Source organism: Esox lucius, chromosome 16, assembly GCF_011004845.1.
Source record: "Esox lucius isolate fEsoLuc1 chromosome 16, fEsoLuc1.pri, whole genome shotgun sequence".
NCBI lineage: Eukaryota > Metazoa > Chordata > Actinopteri > Esociformes > Esocidae > Esox > Esox lucius.
In genome coordinates, this window is record NC_047584.1 from 18,282,068 (window position 1) to 18,295,403 (window position 13,336).

Genomic DNA, 13,336 nt, shown 5'->3' on the forward strand with positions numbered 1-13,336 from the left:
TTCCCACTCTCTACCTGAAATCAGTCATTTAAATTAATAAAGAAAAAATTAAATATATATATATATATGTACAGCGCTGGAAAAAATTAAGAGACCACAGCAAAATAATCAGTTTTTCTGCTTTTACTATTCATAGGTATGTGTTTGATTTTTGGTTTTGTTTTATTCTATAAACTACTGAAAACATTACACCCAAATTACAAATAAAAATATTGTAGAGAACAACAACTGGTCCAAATAACTAAAAAATATGCATTGTTTTCAGACCTGAAATAATGCAAAGAAAACAAAATCATATTCATTTTTCAACAACAAAATACTAATGTTTGATCTTAGGAAGAGTTCAGAAATCAATGTTTGGTGGAATAACCATGATTTTTAAATCATAGCTTTCATGCGTCTTGGCATGCTCTGTACCAGTCTGTCACATTGCTTCTGGGTAGTAAATTGGCTTTGTTTGATGGCTTGTGACCATCCATCTTCCTCTTTCCAGAAAATTCCAGAAATTTTCAATCGGGTTCAGGTCTGGAGACTGGGCTGGCCATGACAGGGACTTGATCTGGTGGTCCTCCATCCACACCTTGATTGACCTGCCTGTGTGGTATGGAACATTGTCCTGCTGGAAAAAACAATTCTCAGAGTTGGGGAACATTGTCAGAGCAAAAGGAAACAGGTGTTCTTTCAGGATAACCTTGTATTTAGCTTGATTCATGCATCCTTCACAAAGACAAATCTGCCCAATTCCATTCTTGCTGAAGCATCCCCAGATCATCACCGATCCTACACCAAATTTCACAGTGCGAGACATTGTGGCTTGTGGGCCTCTCCAGGTCTCCGTCTAACCATTAGACGACCAGGTGTTGGGCAAAGCTGAAAATTTGACAGACAACTTGACCTTAATCCATTCCTCTATGGTCCAATCCTTATGGTCTTTTGCTGACTTCAGCCTGGCTCTTCTTTGCTTCTCATTGATGAAGGGCTTTTTCTAGCTCTGCACGTCTTCAGCCCTGCCCCTAGGAGCCTATTTCGAACAGTCCTTGCCGTGCACTTCACCCTAGCTGCTGTTTGGCATTTTTTTGTAGACCACTTGATGTTATCCTACGGTTGTTGAGTGACATACAAATGAGTTGACGGTCATCTCAGTCAGTGGACAGTCGTTTTCGCCCTCTGCCAGTCTGTAGCTTTGTTGTTCCCAAAGTCTGTTGCTTGACCTTGTTCTTATGAACTGCCATCTTTGAAATTCTCAGGATGGAAGCAACCTGACGCTCACTGTATTCCTCTACCAGTAAAGCCAGAATTGAACCGTACTTTTCCTCACCCAAAGCTTTTCTTTTCAACTTTTTTGTCATGCTGAATAGTTACCTTTGAGGTACAACTTGCACTGTTTTTGCCATCCAGCTGGTCCTATTGCAGTGGTTTTTATACTTTTCCTCATTTAATTTGATTTGCTTCAGGTTATCACCTTATCAGTATCTCATTAAGTAAAATTAGGTGTGTCTGTGTTGGAATTTAACAGACACTGGAATGGAATGGCTGCCATACAAGTAGAGATGCTGATTTAAAAAAATTTGGAGTGGTCTCTTAATTTATTCCAGAGCTGTATATATTCACCGATCAGCCATAACATTATGACCACTAACAGGTGAAGTGAATAACACTGACAATCTCGTTATCATGGCACCTGTCAGTGGGTGGGATATTTTAGCAACTGAACATTCTGTCCTCAAAGTTGATGTGTTAGAAGCAGGGAAAATGGGCAAGCATTAGGATCTGTGCAACAATGACAAAGGACAAATTGTGATGGCTAGACGACTGGGTCAGAGCATCTCCAAATCTATAGCCATTGTGGGGTGTTCCCGGTCTGCAGTGGTCAGTACCTCCTAAAAGTGGTCCAAGGAAGGAAAAGTGGTGAACCGGTGACTGGTGTCATGGGTGGCCAAGGCTCATTGATTCATGTGGGGAGCGAAGGCTGGCTCGTGTAGTCTGATCCAACAGACGAGCTACTGCAGCTCAAATAGATGAAAAGGTTAATGCTAGTACTGATACTGAAAGGTGTCAGAACAGACAGTGCATCGCAGTTTATTGTGAATGGGGCTGTGTAGCCGCAGACCAGTCAGGGTGCCCATTCTGACCCCTGCCCACTGCCGAAAGCACCTAGAATAGGCACGTGAGCATCAGAACTGGACCACGGAGCAATGGAAGAAGGTGGCCTGGTCTTATGAATGACGTTTTCTTTTACATCACGTGGAAGGCCGGATGCGTGTCTGATCCATGGAGGCCCCACCTCGCAACTTACAGGACTTAAAGGATCTGCTGCTAACGTCTAGTGGAGATCATGCCTCAACGGGTAAAAAAAATATATATATAGTGGAAAGGTTTCTAACCCTAACCCTAATAAAAAAAAATCCGTAATATAGAAGTGTTGACGTGAAAAGTGCTCTAATCAGCTGATTAACTCCCTGAGCCTGCAATTTTTCATTCTGGTTCAGTACACACAACCACAATCAAGGGGAAGACTGTTGACTTGACAGTTGTCCAGGAAACACTCATTGACACCCTCCACGAGGAGGGTAAGATACAGAAGGTCATTGCTGAAAGGGCTGGCTGTTCGCAGAGTGCTGTATCAGAGCGTATTCATGGAAAGTTGACAGGAAGGGAAAAGCGTGGTAGGAAAAGGTGCACAAGAAACAGGGATGACCACAGCCTTGAGAGAATTGTCAAGCAAAGCCGATACAAGAACTTGGGAGGAGCTTCACAAGGAGTGGACTAAGGCTGGAGTCAGTGCATCAAGAGCCACCACACACAGATGTGTCCAGGAAATGGGCTACAACTGTCACATTCCTCCAGTAGTGTCAAGCCACTCCTGAACCAGAGATAACGTCAGAAGCGTCTTACTGGGCAAAGGAGAAAAATAACTGGACCATTGCTCAATGGTCCAAAGTCCTCTCTTCAGATGGAAATCAAGGTCCCAGAGTGTGGAGGAAGAGTGGAGAGGCACAGAATCCAAGTTGCTTGAAGTCTCATTTCCACAGTCAGAGATGATTTGGTGTGGCATGTCTTCTGCTGGTGTTGGTCCACTGCATTTTATCAAATCCAGAGTCAATGCAGCCATCTGAGATTTTAGAGCACTTCATGCTCTAAAATCTGTTGACAATCTTTATGGAGATGCTTATTTCCTTTTCCAGCAAGACTTGGCACATGTTAACTGGTTTGCTGCCCATGGTATTACTGTGATTGACTGGCCAGCCAACTCACCTGACCTGAATCCCACAGAGAATATATGGGGTATTGTCAAAAGGAAAATGAGATGCACCAGACCCAACCACACAAACGAGCTGATGGCCGCTATCAAAGCAACCTGGGCTTCCATAACACCTCAGCAGTGCCACAGGCTGATTGCCTCCATGCCACACCGCATTGATGTAGTAATTTGTGCAAAAGGAGCCCCAACCAATTAGAGTGCATACATTAACATACTTAGGAAACCCTTGCAGTTTTTTTTTTGTTAATTAGCTGATTAGAGCTCTTCTTGGGTCCACATTTCTGTATAATAAATTTGTTCTAATATTTTGAGGTACTGGATTGTTGATTTCCATGGGCTGTAAGCCATAATCATCAAGATTGAAACAAAAAAGTATTGAAATGTTTCACTTTGTGTAATTAATCTAGAATATATGAAGGTGTCACTTTTTGATTTGAATTCCAGTTCAAATCAAAAAGTTTGTATACCGTGGAAGAAATTGTGACATTTTGGCATTGATTTTGAAAATATGACTGATCATGCATAACATTTTCTTTTCTTGAAGGATTGCGATCAAATTAAACCATTCATTATCACTTAGTTTTTGGCTCTTTTTTAAATCAGAATGATAACAGAAATCACCCAAATGGCCCTGATCAAAAGTTTACATTCCCTTGAATGTTTGGTCTTGTTACAGACACACAAGGTGACACACACAGGTGAAAATGGCAATTAAAGGTGAATTTCCCACACCTGTGGCTTTTTAAATTGCAATTAGTGTCTGTGTATGAATTGTCAATGAGTTTGTTAGCTCTCACATGGATGCACTGAGCATGCTAGATACTAAGCCATGTGGAGAAGAAAATAACCGTCAAAAGACCTGCGTAACAAGGTGTTTATAAAGATGGAAAAGGAAATAAAAATATATCCAAAGTCTTGCAAATGCCAGTCAGCACTTATTAAGAAGTGGAAAATTTGGGGATCTCTTGATACCAAGCCAAGGTCAGGTAGACCAAGAAAGATTTCCGCCAAAATTGCCAGAAGAATTGTTTGGGATACAAAGAAAAACCCACAGGTAACCTCAGGAGAAATGTAGGCTGCTCTGGAAAAATATGGTGTAGTTGTTTCAAGAAGCACAATTTGACGATACTTGAACAAAAATTAGCTGCATGGTCAAGTTGCCAGAAAGAAGCATTTACTGCGTAAATGCTACAAAAAAGCCCAGTTACAATATGCCGACAACACCTTGCCCGACAAGGCCTATAGTAAACAGAATACCATCCCCATGGTGAAGCATGGTGGTGCCTTACTGATGTATTGGGGGGGGGGGCTCTAAAGGCATGGGTAATCTTGTGAAAATTGACAGCAAAATGAATACTGCATGTTATCAGAATACACTCACCTAAAGGATTATTAGGAACACCATACTAATACTGTGTTTGACCCCCTTTCGCCTTCAGAACTGCCTTAATTCTACATGGCATTGATTCAACAAGGTGCTGAAAGCATTCTTTAGAAATGTTGGCCCATATTGATAAGATAGCATCTTGCATTTGATGGAGATTTGTGGGATGCACATCCAGGGCACGACGCTCCCGTTCCACCACATCCCAAAGATGCTCTATTAGGTTGAGATCTGGTGACTGTGGGGGCCATTTCAGTACAGTGAACTCATTGTCATGTTCAAGAAACCAATTTGAAATGATTCAAGCTTTGTGACATGGTGCATTATCCTGCTGGAAGTAGCCATCAGAGGATGGGTACATGGTGGTCATAAAGGGATGGACATGGTCAGAAACAATGCTCAGGTAGGCCGTGGCATTTAAACGATGCCCAATTTGCACTAAGGGGCCTAAAGTGTGCCAAGAAAACATCCCGCACACCATTACACCACCACCACCAGCCTGCACAGTGGTAACAAGGCATGATGGATCCATGTTCTCATTCTGTTTACGCTAAATTCTGACTCTACCATCTGAATGTCTCAACAGAAATCGAGACTCATCAGACCAGGCAACATTCTTCCACTGTCCAATTTTGGTGAGCTCGTGCAAATTGTAGCCTCTTTTTCCTATTTGTAGTGGAGATGAGTGGTACCCGGTGGGGTCTTCTGCTGTTGTAGCCCATCCGCCTCAAGGTTGTGCGTGTTGTGGCTTCACAAATGCTTTGCTGCATACCTCGGTTGTAACGAGTGGTTATTTCAATCAAAGTTGCTCTTCTATCAGCTTGAATCAGTCTGCCCATTCTCCTCTGACCTCTAGCATCAACAAGGCATTTTCGCCCACAGGACTGCCGCATACTGGATGTTTTTCCCTTTTCACACCATTCTTTGTAAACCCTAGAAATGGTTGTGCGTGAAAATCACAGTAACTGAGCAGATTGTGAAATACTCAGACCGGCCCGTCTGGCACCAACAACCATGCCACGCTCAAAATTGCTTAGATCACCTTTCTTTCCCATTCTGACATTCAGTTTGGAGTTCAGGAGATTGTCTTGACCAGGACCACACCCCTAAATGCATTGAAGCAACTGCCATGTGATTGGTTGATTAGATAATTGCATTAATGAGAAATTAAACAGGTGTTCCTAATAATCCTTTAGGTGAGTGTATATTGGCAGACTATTTGCATTCTTCTGCACGAACGCTGCACATGGGATGCTCTTGGACTTTCCAGCACGACAATGACCCTAAAAACAAGGCCAAGTTGACCCTCCAGTGGTTACAGCAGAAAAATGTGAAGGTTCTGGAGTGGCCATCACAGTCTCCTGACCTTAATACCATCAAGCCACTCTGGGGAGATCTCAAATTTGCGGTTCATGCAAGAAGACCAAAGACTTTGCATGACCTGGAGGCAATTTTGCCAAGACGAATTGGCAGCCATACCACCTGCAAGAATTCAGGGCCTCATAAACAACTATTACAAAAGACTGCACGCTGTCATTGATGCTAAAGGGCAATACATAATATTAAGAACTAAGTGTATGCAGACTTTTTTTTTGCCATGTTTTGTTTTATGGTTGTGCCATTCTGTTATGACCTACAGTTGAATGTGAATCCCATAAGAAATAAAAGATTTGTTTTGCCTGCTCACTCATGTTTTTTTTTACAAATAGTACATACGTTACCAATTCTCCAAGGGCATGCAAACTTTTGAGCACAACTATGTGTGTATATATATATATATACACACATATATATAATATCATATATATTGAGAACCACTGACTTAAATCGGTCTCTAGTTAATGATTTGGTTTCAAACCACCTCTACAGGTTGTATTCTCTGGGCCACGCACTGTTAAGGTCATATATTGGAACCCTGTGTTATCCTTAAAGGGATGGGTTTATTATAGTGGGGAGATAAACAGGCCACCTCTGTAAACATACCTTTTAAGAGGATCAAAGAACGCCATCCACCCCCATCAGTGTCTTGTCACAAGCATACTGTCACGACAGGCTAGGTCTCTGATTGGGTCATTGTCTAAGATGCAGCACCCAGAAAAAACAGGCGTTATGCACCTGCGTTTGAGGCTAGGAGCAAAAACAAACCAGAGATACAAAAATAATATTACCCTGTCAATCAAACCCATCCCAGCGTAAATCCCCAAGAAAAGCCGTGTGTGAAGAGTACCGTTCCTTGAAATGAGTACCAAGACAAATCTCTGTGGAGCAGCTTCTTTCACCAGCTTATGTCACAGGCAGCGCAGCCTTTCTTTTTAGAGGCTCTAGGAAAAGCTGCTGCACTCCTCAGATGCCCGCCCTCCAAATGTGCACAGTATGTCCTAGTTAGTTCTTGTCCCAGGAGTTTAATACCGTATAAAAATATGCCCTGAGATGTGTGCATACGACTGTCTGTAGGAGAACAGCATCTGATGTTCCATGGTTCTTTAAGAGAGAATTGAATCCCTCTCTATCTAGTGCACTGCACTGGACCAGAGCCCTATCATTGAGGGCACCATTTCACCAGCGCACTTATTCCCCATATACTGTGTAGACTGTAGGGAATAGGTTTCCGTTTGGAACGCACTCTGCGTTGCTGACTAAATGTCATACATAAGATGCGCAATGATGACAGTTCCAATAGTGCCAAGGGGCTCAGATTGGTCTTTGTCTGGTATAGCCTAATGTTTACAATAGAGACGAGCAAACGGTGAATGTGTATGTATCAGTCGGTGTCCCAGAGGCTGCTGCTGTAGCAGATAAAAGTGATGGAAGTTTCGCCTGAGCCTGTCAGTTGTTTCACTTTACAAAAGCTCTTACCCAGACCAGCGTTAATCAGTATACACAGCACGCAATAAGCAGGGTGTCTGGCAGAGATAATCACCAAGGGTTAACCCTCATGACCCACTACAACATATAAAGCAACTGTCTTCTGTAACACTAGCTAGGCTAATAAATTACACAGGGAACAGCACACAACAGCCTTACAACAGATGATAAATAGTGTTCTATTTCAGTGGTTAGATGGATGGTGGGTAGGTTGGTTGGTTTAGTGATTACCAGGCATGTGCTCTGACCCACATGTGAGCATATAAAGGATGTGTGTTTCCCCTTCCTGTGACAGATCTGTGCAACGACAAATGGACCTGCGAGAAGCCCAGAGACCACCTGGATGAGTCAGCACATTTGCAAGACCTGAGGGGTGAGGACGACAACGCGAGTGAAATCACATACGGAGAGGTGGAGCAGCGCTTAGATCAGCTCCAAGAACACTTAAATAGGTAGGCAAGTGTGGAAATCTGGATTCAAGCCAGCAACATTGTAAAGATCAAGTCAGTCATGGGAAATATTTTAATCTCACGTTTTTTATAGATTCATCAGGACAACATCAGTTCTATTAAAAGCTCAAAGTAGTTACGGTTGCATTTTGTAAATGTTCTATAAATACACCTCATGACTGAAGTCCTCTGTGTATACCAAATTGACAAGTCACCCAGAATGGGTCTGAAACAGAGCCTGGAGGGAAGCGATAGCAAAAAGCCACACAGCAAATGTCAGCGCACACTCTCTAGCAAATACAAACAAATTAAATCCATTTGAAAATCGACATCACATTACGTATGTAAATGGGCTACATGTTCGATTAAACATTGGAACTACCATTACTTCCTGAGGCAGTCGACTGGTCTAGAGGAGAGATAACGCCACACCTGCAGCCAGCAGGCTGCCAAGAGCACACAGACACACAGCAGGTGGTATTTTTAGCCAGAATTATCACAGAGAAATCTGAGACATCACACTGGAGGGCTCCTCCTGTATCTGCATGCTCCCATTTTTCTATCTTCAAAAAAGACACATTATGCAGTGTTGCAGTGCACTCTATCTGACCCTCGGTTTCACCCATTCGTAAGCAGCTACTGTTTGTGTGGTTTTAAAGGTGTGTCTCTCCCATTTAAGCTCCATTTCAGTGCTAGCCTAATGACCAGTCTGAGGCGGGAGAGCAGTGCTAAAATAACACACCATGGTCTCCTTAACACACCCATGGTCACTACATTAAACTCAACCAAACAAGCTTCTGTTTTGTAATTTCAATGGCAGAGAATGTGTACTGTCACTGTGTGTTTGCTCAGATCCTTTGCTCTTGGTCTGCTGAAAAACTGATGAATGCATTATCAATGCCAGTTTATTCATTAATGCCCATTGAGCATGAGCACTCTATAAATAAAATATTTTATATATTTATATAAATTATATTTATTATATTTATATTATTATATTCATAATTTCAAATTGGCAGGTGGCTGCTAAGGGCAATGAAAACAATTAATCAGCATGATCATAGATAACGATATCTATAGCCGCAGTAGGGTATCCATGCACTATTACTACTGGATAGGTAATGTCTCTGGAACCCCACCTTTTCTGAATATTCATTATGACTGGGACTAGTAGAGAGAGAGGGCTGATAAAATAATTGTTGCCAAGCCTTTTGATTTCATTGACAACCATACTATGTCACAACAGACCACAAGCTCCCCCTAGTGCTGGAATGGGCCACACAACATCTGTACAGTAAAAACTATGCGTGAAAGCCTAGAGACCTGCTTGTTGATTTGTGTTGAACTCATCTTCTCTTAGCCTCCAGTCCCGTTAACAATGAGTAGTGGTTCATTTTCTGCCCTCCATCTGTGTTTGCAGACTGGAGTCCCAGATGACATCAGATATTCAGACCATCCTGCAGCTCTTGCAGAGGCAGTCTACCCTGGGACCTCCAGCCTACAGCGCTGTGACTGCTAGCTCAGACTATCAAAGGCCTGCTGTTAGGGTCCAGCCAATAGCAGCTTTGACCACCAGCCAGTGCTTCAGCCACTCTTTACAAGTATGTACTGAGATGTTGATTTCGACAGAACAAACAAACAATGGAAATCAAGGAGTAAGTTTTTTTAACAAGAGAATGGATATCATATCTGAAAAGTGATGACCAACTCAGAGTTCTGAGCTACTTCCTAATGGTCGAAACACATTCTTACATTGAAATGTGTCTGTATGTGTGTTTGCTGTGATTTATTTTACGTTATCAGAGTCCTGAACTCAACTTGGAGAAGAGCCATCAGGAATCCAAAGACTTGTTGTCAGGTTTGGCTCACAATGACTCGCCCATAGAGGACAGCCTTACAGTACTGCTTGTACAGAGACAAAGACAAACATACAAGAAACCCACAGGGCATCAGCATTCTGAATCGCTCCATCTTTCAATTGAGGACAGCGCTCCACCATTAGACCCGTCCTCTCCCGACAACACCGGACTCCACAGGCCAGTCTCTGACCCAGGACCTCCAAGGCAATAGAGCTAGATCTCTTCCTTCTGTTTGCCTGTCTTCTCTGAAGTGTGACTCAGGGTTTCATTGACTAATTATTGCATTGCAATATGTGAACAATCTGGTAGTTTTCCTCCTAAAACGATCTGCATTTTTAATGATGTACAGTATCTCACAAAGGTGAGTACACCCCTCACATTTTTGTTAATATTTGATTATACCTTTTCATGTGACAACACAGAAGAAATTATACTTTGCTACAATGTAAAGTAGTGAGTGTACAGCTTGTATATCAATGGAAATTTGCTATCCCCTTAAAATAACTCAACACACAGCCATTAATGTCTAAACTGCTGGCAACAAAAGTGAGTACACCCCTAGGTGAACATTTCCAAATTGGTGCCAATTAGCCATTTTCCCTCCCTGGTGTCTCGTTAGTGTTACAAGGTCTCAGGTGTGAATGGGGAGCAGGTGTGTTAAATTTGGTGTCATCGCTCTCACACTCACTCATACTGGTCCTGGAAGTTCAACATGACACCTCATGGCAAAGAAAAATATTTTTGCTCTACATAAAGATGGCCTAGGCTATAAGAAGATTGCCAAGACCCTGAAACTGAGCTGCAGCACGGTGGCTAAAACCATACAGTGGTTTAACAGGACAGGTTCCACTCAGAACAGGCATCGCCATGTCAACCAAAGAAGTTGAGTGCACGTGCTCAGCATCATATCCAGAGGATATTTTGGGGAAATAGACATATGAGTGCTGCCAGCATTGCTGCAGAGGTTGAAGGGGTGGGGGGTCAGCCTGTCAGTGCTCAGACCATATGCCGCACACTGCATCAAATTGGTATGCATGGCTGTTGTCCCAGAAGGAAGCCTATTTTAAAGATGATGCACAAGAAAGCCCTCAAACAGTTTGCTGAAGACAAGCAGACTAAGGACATGGATTACTGGAACCATGTCCTGTGGTCTGATGAGACCAAGATAAACATATTTGGTTCAGATGATGTCAAGCGTGTGTGGCGTACAAAGACAAGTGTGTCTTGCCTACAGTCAAGCATGGTGGTGGGAATGTCATGGTCTGGGGCTGCATGAGTGCTGCCGGCACTGGGGAGCTACAATTCATTGAGGGAACCATGAATGCCAAAATGTACTGTGACATCCTGAAGCAGAGTATGATCCCCTCCCTTCGGAGACTGGGCCGCAGGGCAATATTCCAACATGATAACGACCCCAAACACACCTCCAAGACGACCACTGCCTTGCTAAAGAAGCTGACAAAATATTGACACTTTGGGCCCAATTTGGACATTTTCACTTATGGGTGTACTCACTTTTGTTGCCGGCAGTTTAGACATTTATGGTTTTGTGTTGTGTCATTTTGATGGGACAGCAAATGTACACTGTTATACAAGCTGTACACTCACTACTTTACATTGTAGCAAAGTGTCCTTTCTTCAGTGCTGTCACATGAAAAGATATAATCAAATATTTACAAAAATGTGAGGGGTGTACTCACTTTTGTGAGATACTGTACATGAGCACCCCTTGATGTTCCACTGCCAGCAACACAGACACCATACGTGCTTGTCCAGGTAGTTGGGTGAATGTGCATGACTGGGAGTGTTTTCTTTGCATGGTAGCTTTGATTCATACCTCTGACAAGCAAGTGTGATGTTGGCATGTTTTACAAGGCAGTACATTGGTTTTCATCTTAGTATATATTTTTTTGCACTGCTTATTTAAACCAAAAGTAGAATATGATATACAGTACTGTATGATAACGATATTATCCATATAATACAACAGACTTTAATTTAGATTAAACGTTATTTTACTACATTATTATGCATCTGTGGTATTTCATGTCATGTTATCTTATTAATAGGCCCAAAAGATAGACAGGGTATTGTGCCTAAAACTCCATCCAAATATCAAATCAGTATTTTTATGTAGCCTACACACTTCTCAAAAGCAATTCAATCATGTTGTTTTCCAATGTATTCGGTTCTCATAGTTTATCCACATGAATATAACATAGGAAAGACTTACAGAGTTCATTATTGAAGGATGGGGATTCAAATGTCATATGATAGCATGTCCTAAAACTACAGCAGCAATAAAATGAAAACTAAAACATTTTTATTTTTTCTCCTGAGATTTGTCCACCATATCTTTTTTGTGGGGAAATCCCTTTTTGCGCTAGACTTTGAATACTCAACAATGCAATTGCTTTGTCTCATGAAAGCATATAGGATCCATTATATGACCAGTGTTGCACAAGATGATACATGTAGTTATGTTTTATACAGTATGAATACCTAGGTTTCCTTTTAGATTTATGTATGACCTTTGGAAAGGGTATTAACTCTTAATCAGATTTGGATTATACGCAGGATCTCCATTACTGAACTATGATGCTGTAATCAGGGGGTTTAAAGAATCCTAAGTAGCAAACTATTTGGAATAGAGTTAAACTCTATAATTCATCGGAGTGTATACATATTTGCCCCAAGCCTTGCAATTCTATGCGACCATACTTAGGAGTATGGTGAAACAAGAAACATGAAATTATTAAACCATGGAACTGATATGCCAGTAGATAGATTACTAAAAATGTTTTAACAGAGTTTAAACACACAAGTTCTCTAAAACTAAGGACCTCAATTACATATTTTTGAAATGGATCTACAATTCATATTTAGAAGCAATGCTTTATTAATAGAAGTTCATTCTCAACTGTAAAGAAAAACGGTCAAGTGATATGGTTAAAATCAAAAGTCAGAACTCACAACCAGTTCCAAAACTGCTATGATCATAAACCCTATGTTACCTAAACAAAAGGCAAAGGGTATTGTGTGCCCAGTTGACAACTGGGGTACTGCCTCTTGCAATAGACTATTATTTTGCTATACATAACAAAGAATAGCTATAAGTAGTTTGATTTAGGTGAATTGAGAACAAAGTCAATTTTCACCTACCTTGTTTGTGGTACTTAGACTTTTTAATAAAATGTTGCAAGGAAAACAAGACATATGGTGGATAGGGTGCAAATACAAATTAGAATGGTTATTTATGAAATAAGTATTCCTGATAAGTTTCATCTTGCTGTACATTGATTCTGCTACTTAACTTGTCCACGCTACAGGGCTGAAAGTGGATATTTCACCTTTAATGCAAAATGTATTGTTTTACATAAATGTGCCTGTTTATAATATTAACTATGTGAATTAATTCAAGTCTGTGGTAAATAGGGTTACATGATAAATTGATTGATTGTATTATTCTAGTGTCATTCCTCCTCGTGATGCCCAGCCCCCTTAAGACCATATTTGC

General features: G+C 41.4%; 1 protein-coding gene across 4 annotated transcripts in view; it reads left to right on the plus strand.

Annotated features, from left to right (window-relative positions):
• LOC105022450 (potassium voltage-gated channel subfamily H member 7) overlaps positions 1-10,228 on the plus strand; it is a 58,447-nt gene extending 48,219 nt beyond the window's left edge. For 2 of the 4 annotated variants that reach the window (XM_020054532.3, XM_010890874.4), the window contains 3 exons: positions 7,807-7,963; positions 9,381-9,615; positions 9,764-10,228. In XM_020054532.3, coding sequence (XP_019910091.1) covers positions 7,807-7,963; positions 9,381-9,615; positions 9,764-10,030 — 659 coding nt within the window. In that variant the 3' untranslated portion in view covers positions 10,031-10,228. Of the gene's footprint in view, positions 1-7,806; positions 7,964-9,380 lie in introns of all 4 variants that reach the window. The other 2 variants (XM_020054534.3, XM_020054533.2) reach the window with 2 other exon arrangements.
• The last annotated feature ends 3,108 nt before the right edge of the window (positions 10,229-13,336 follow it).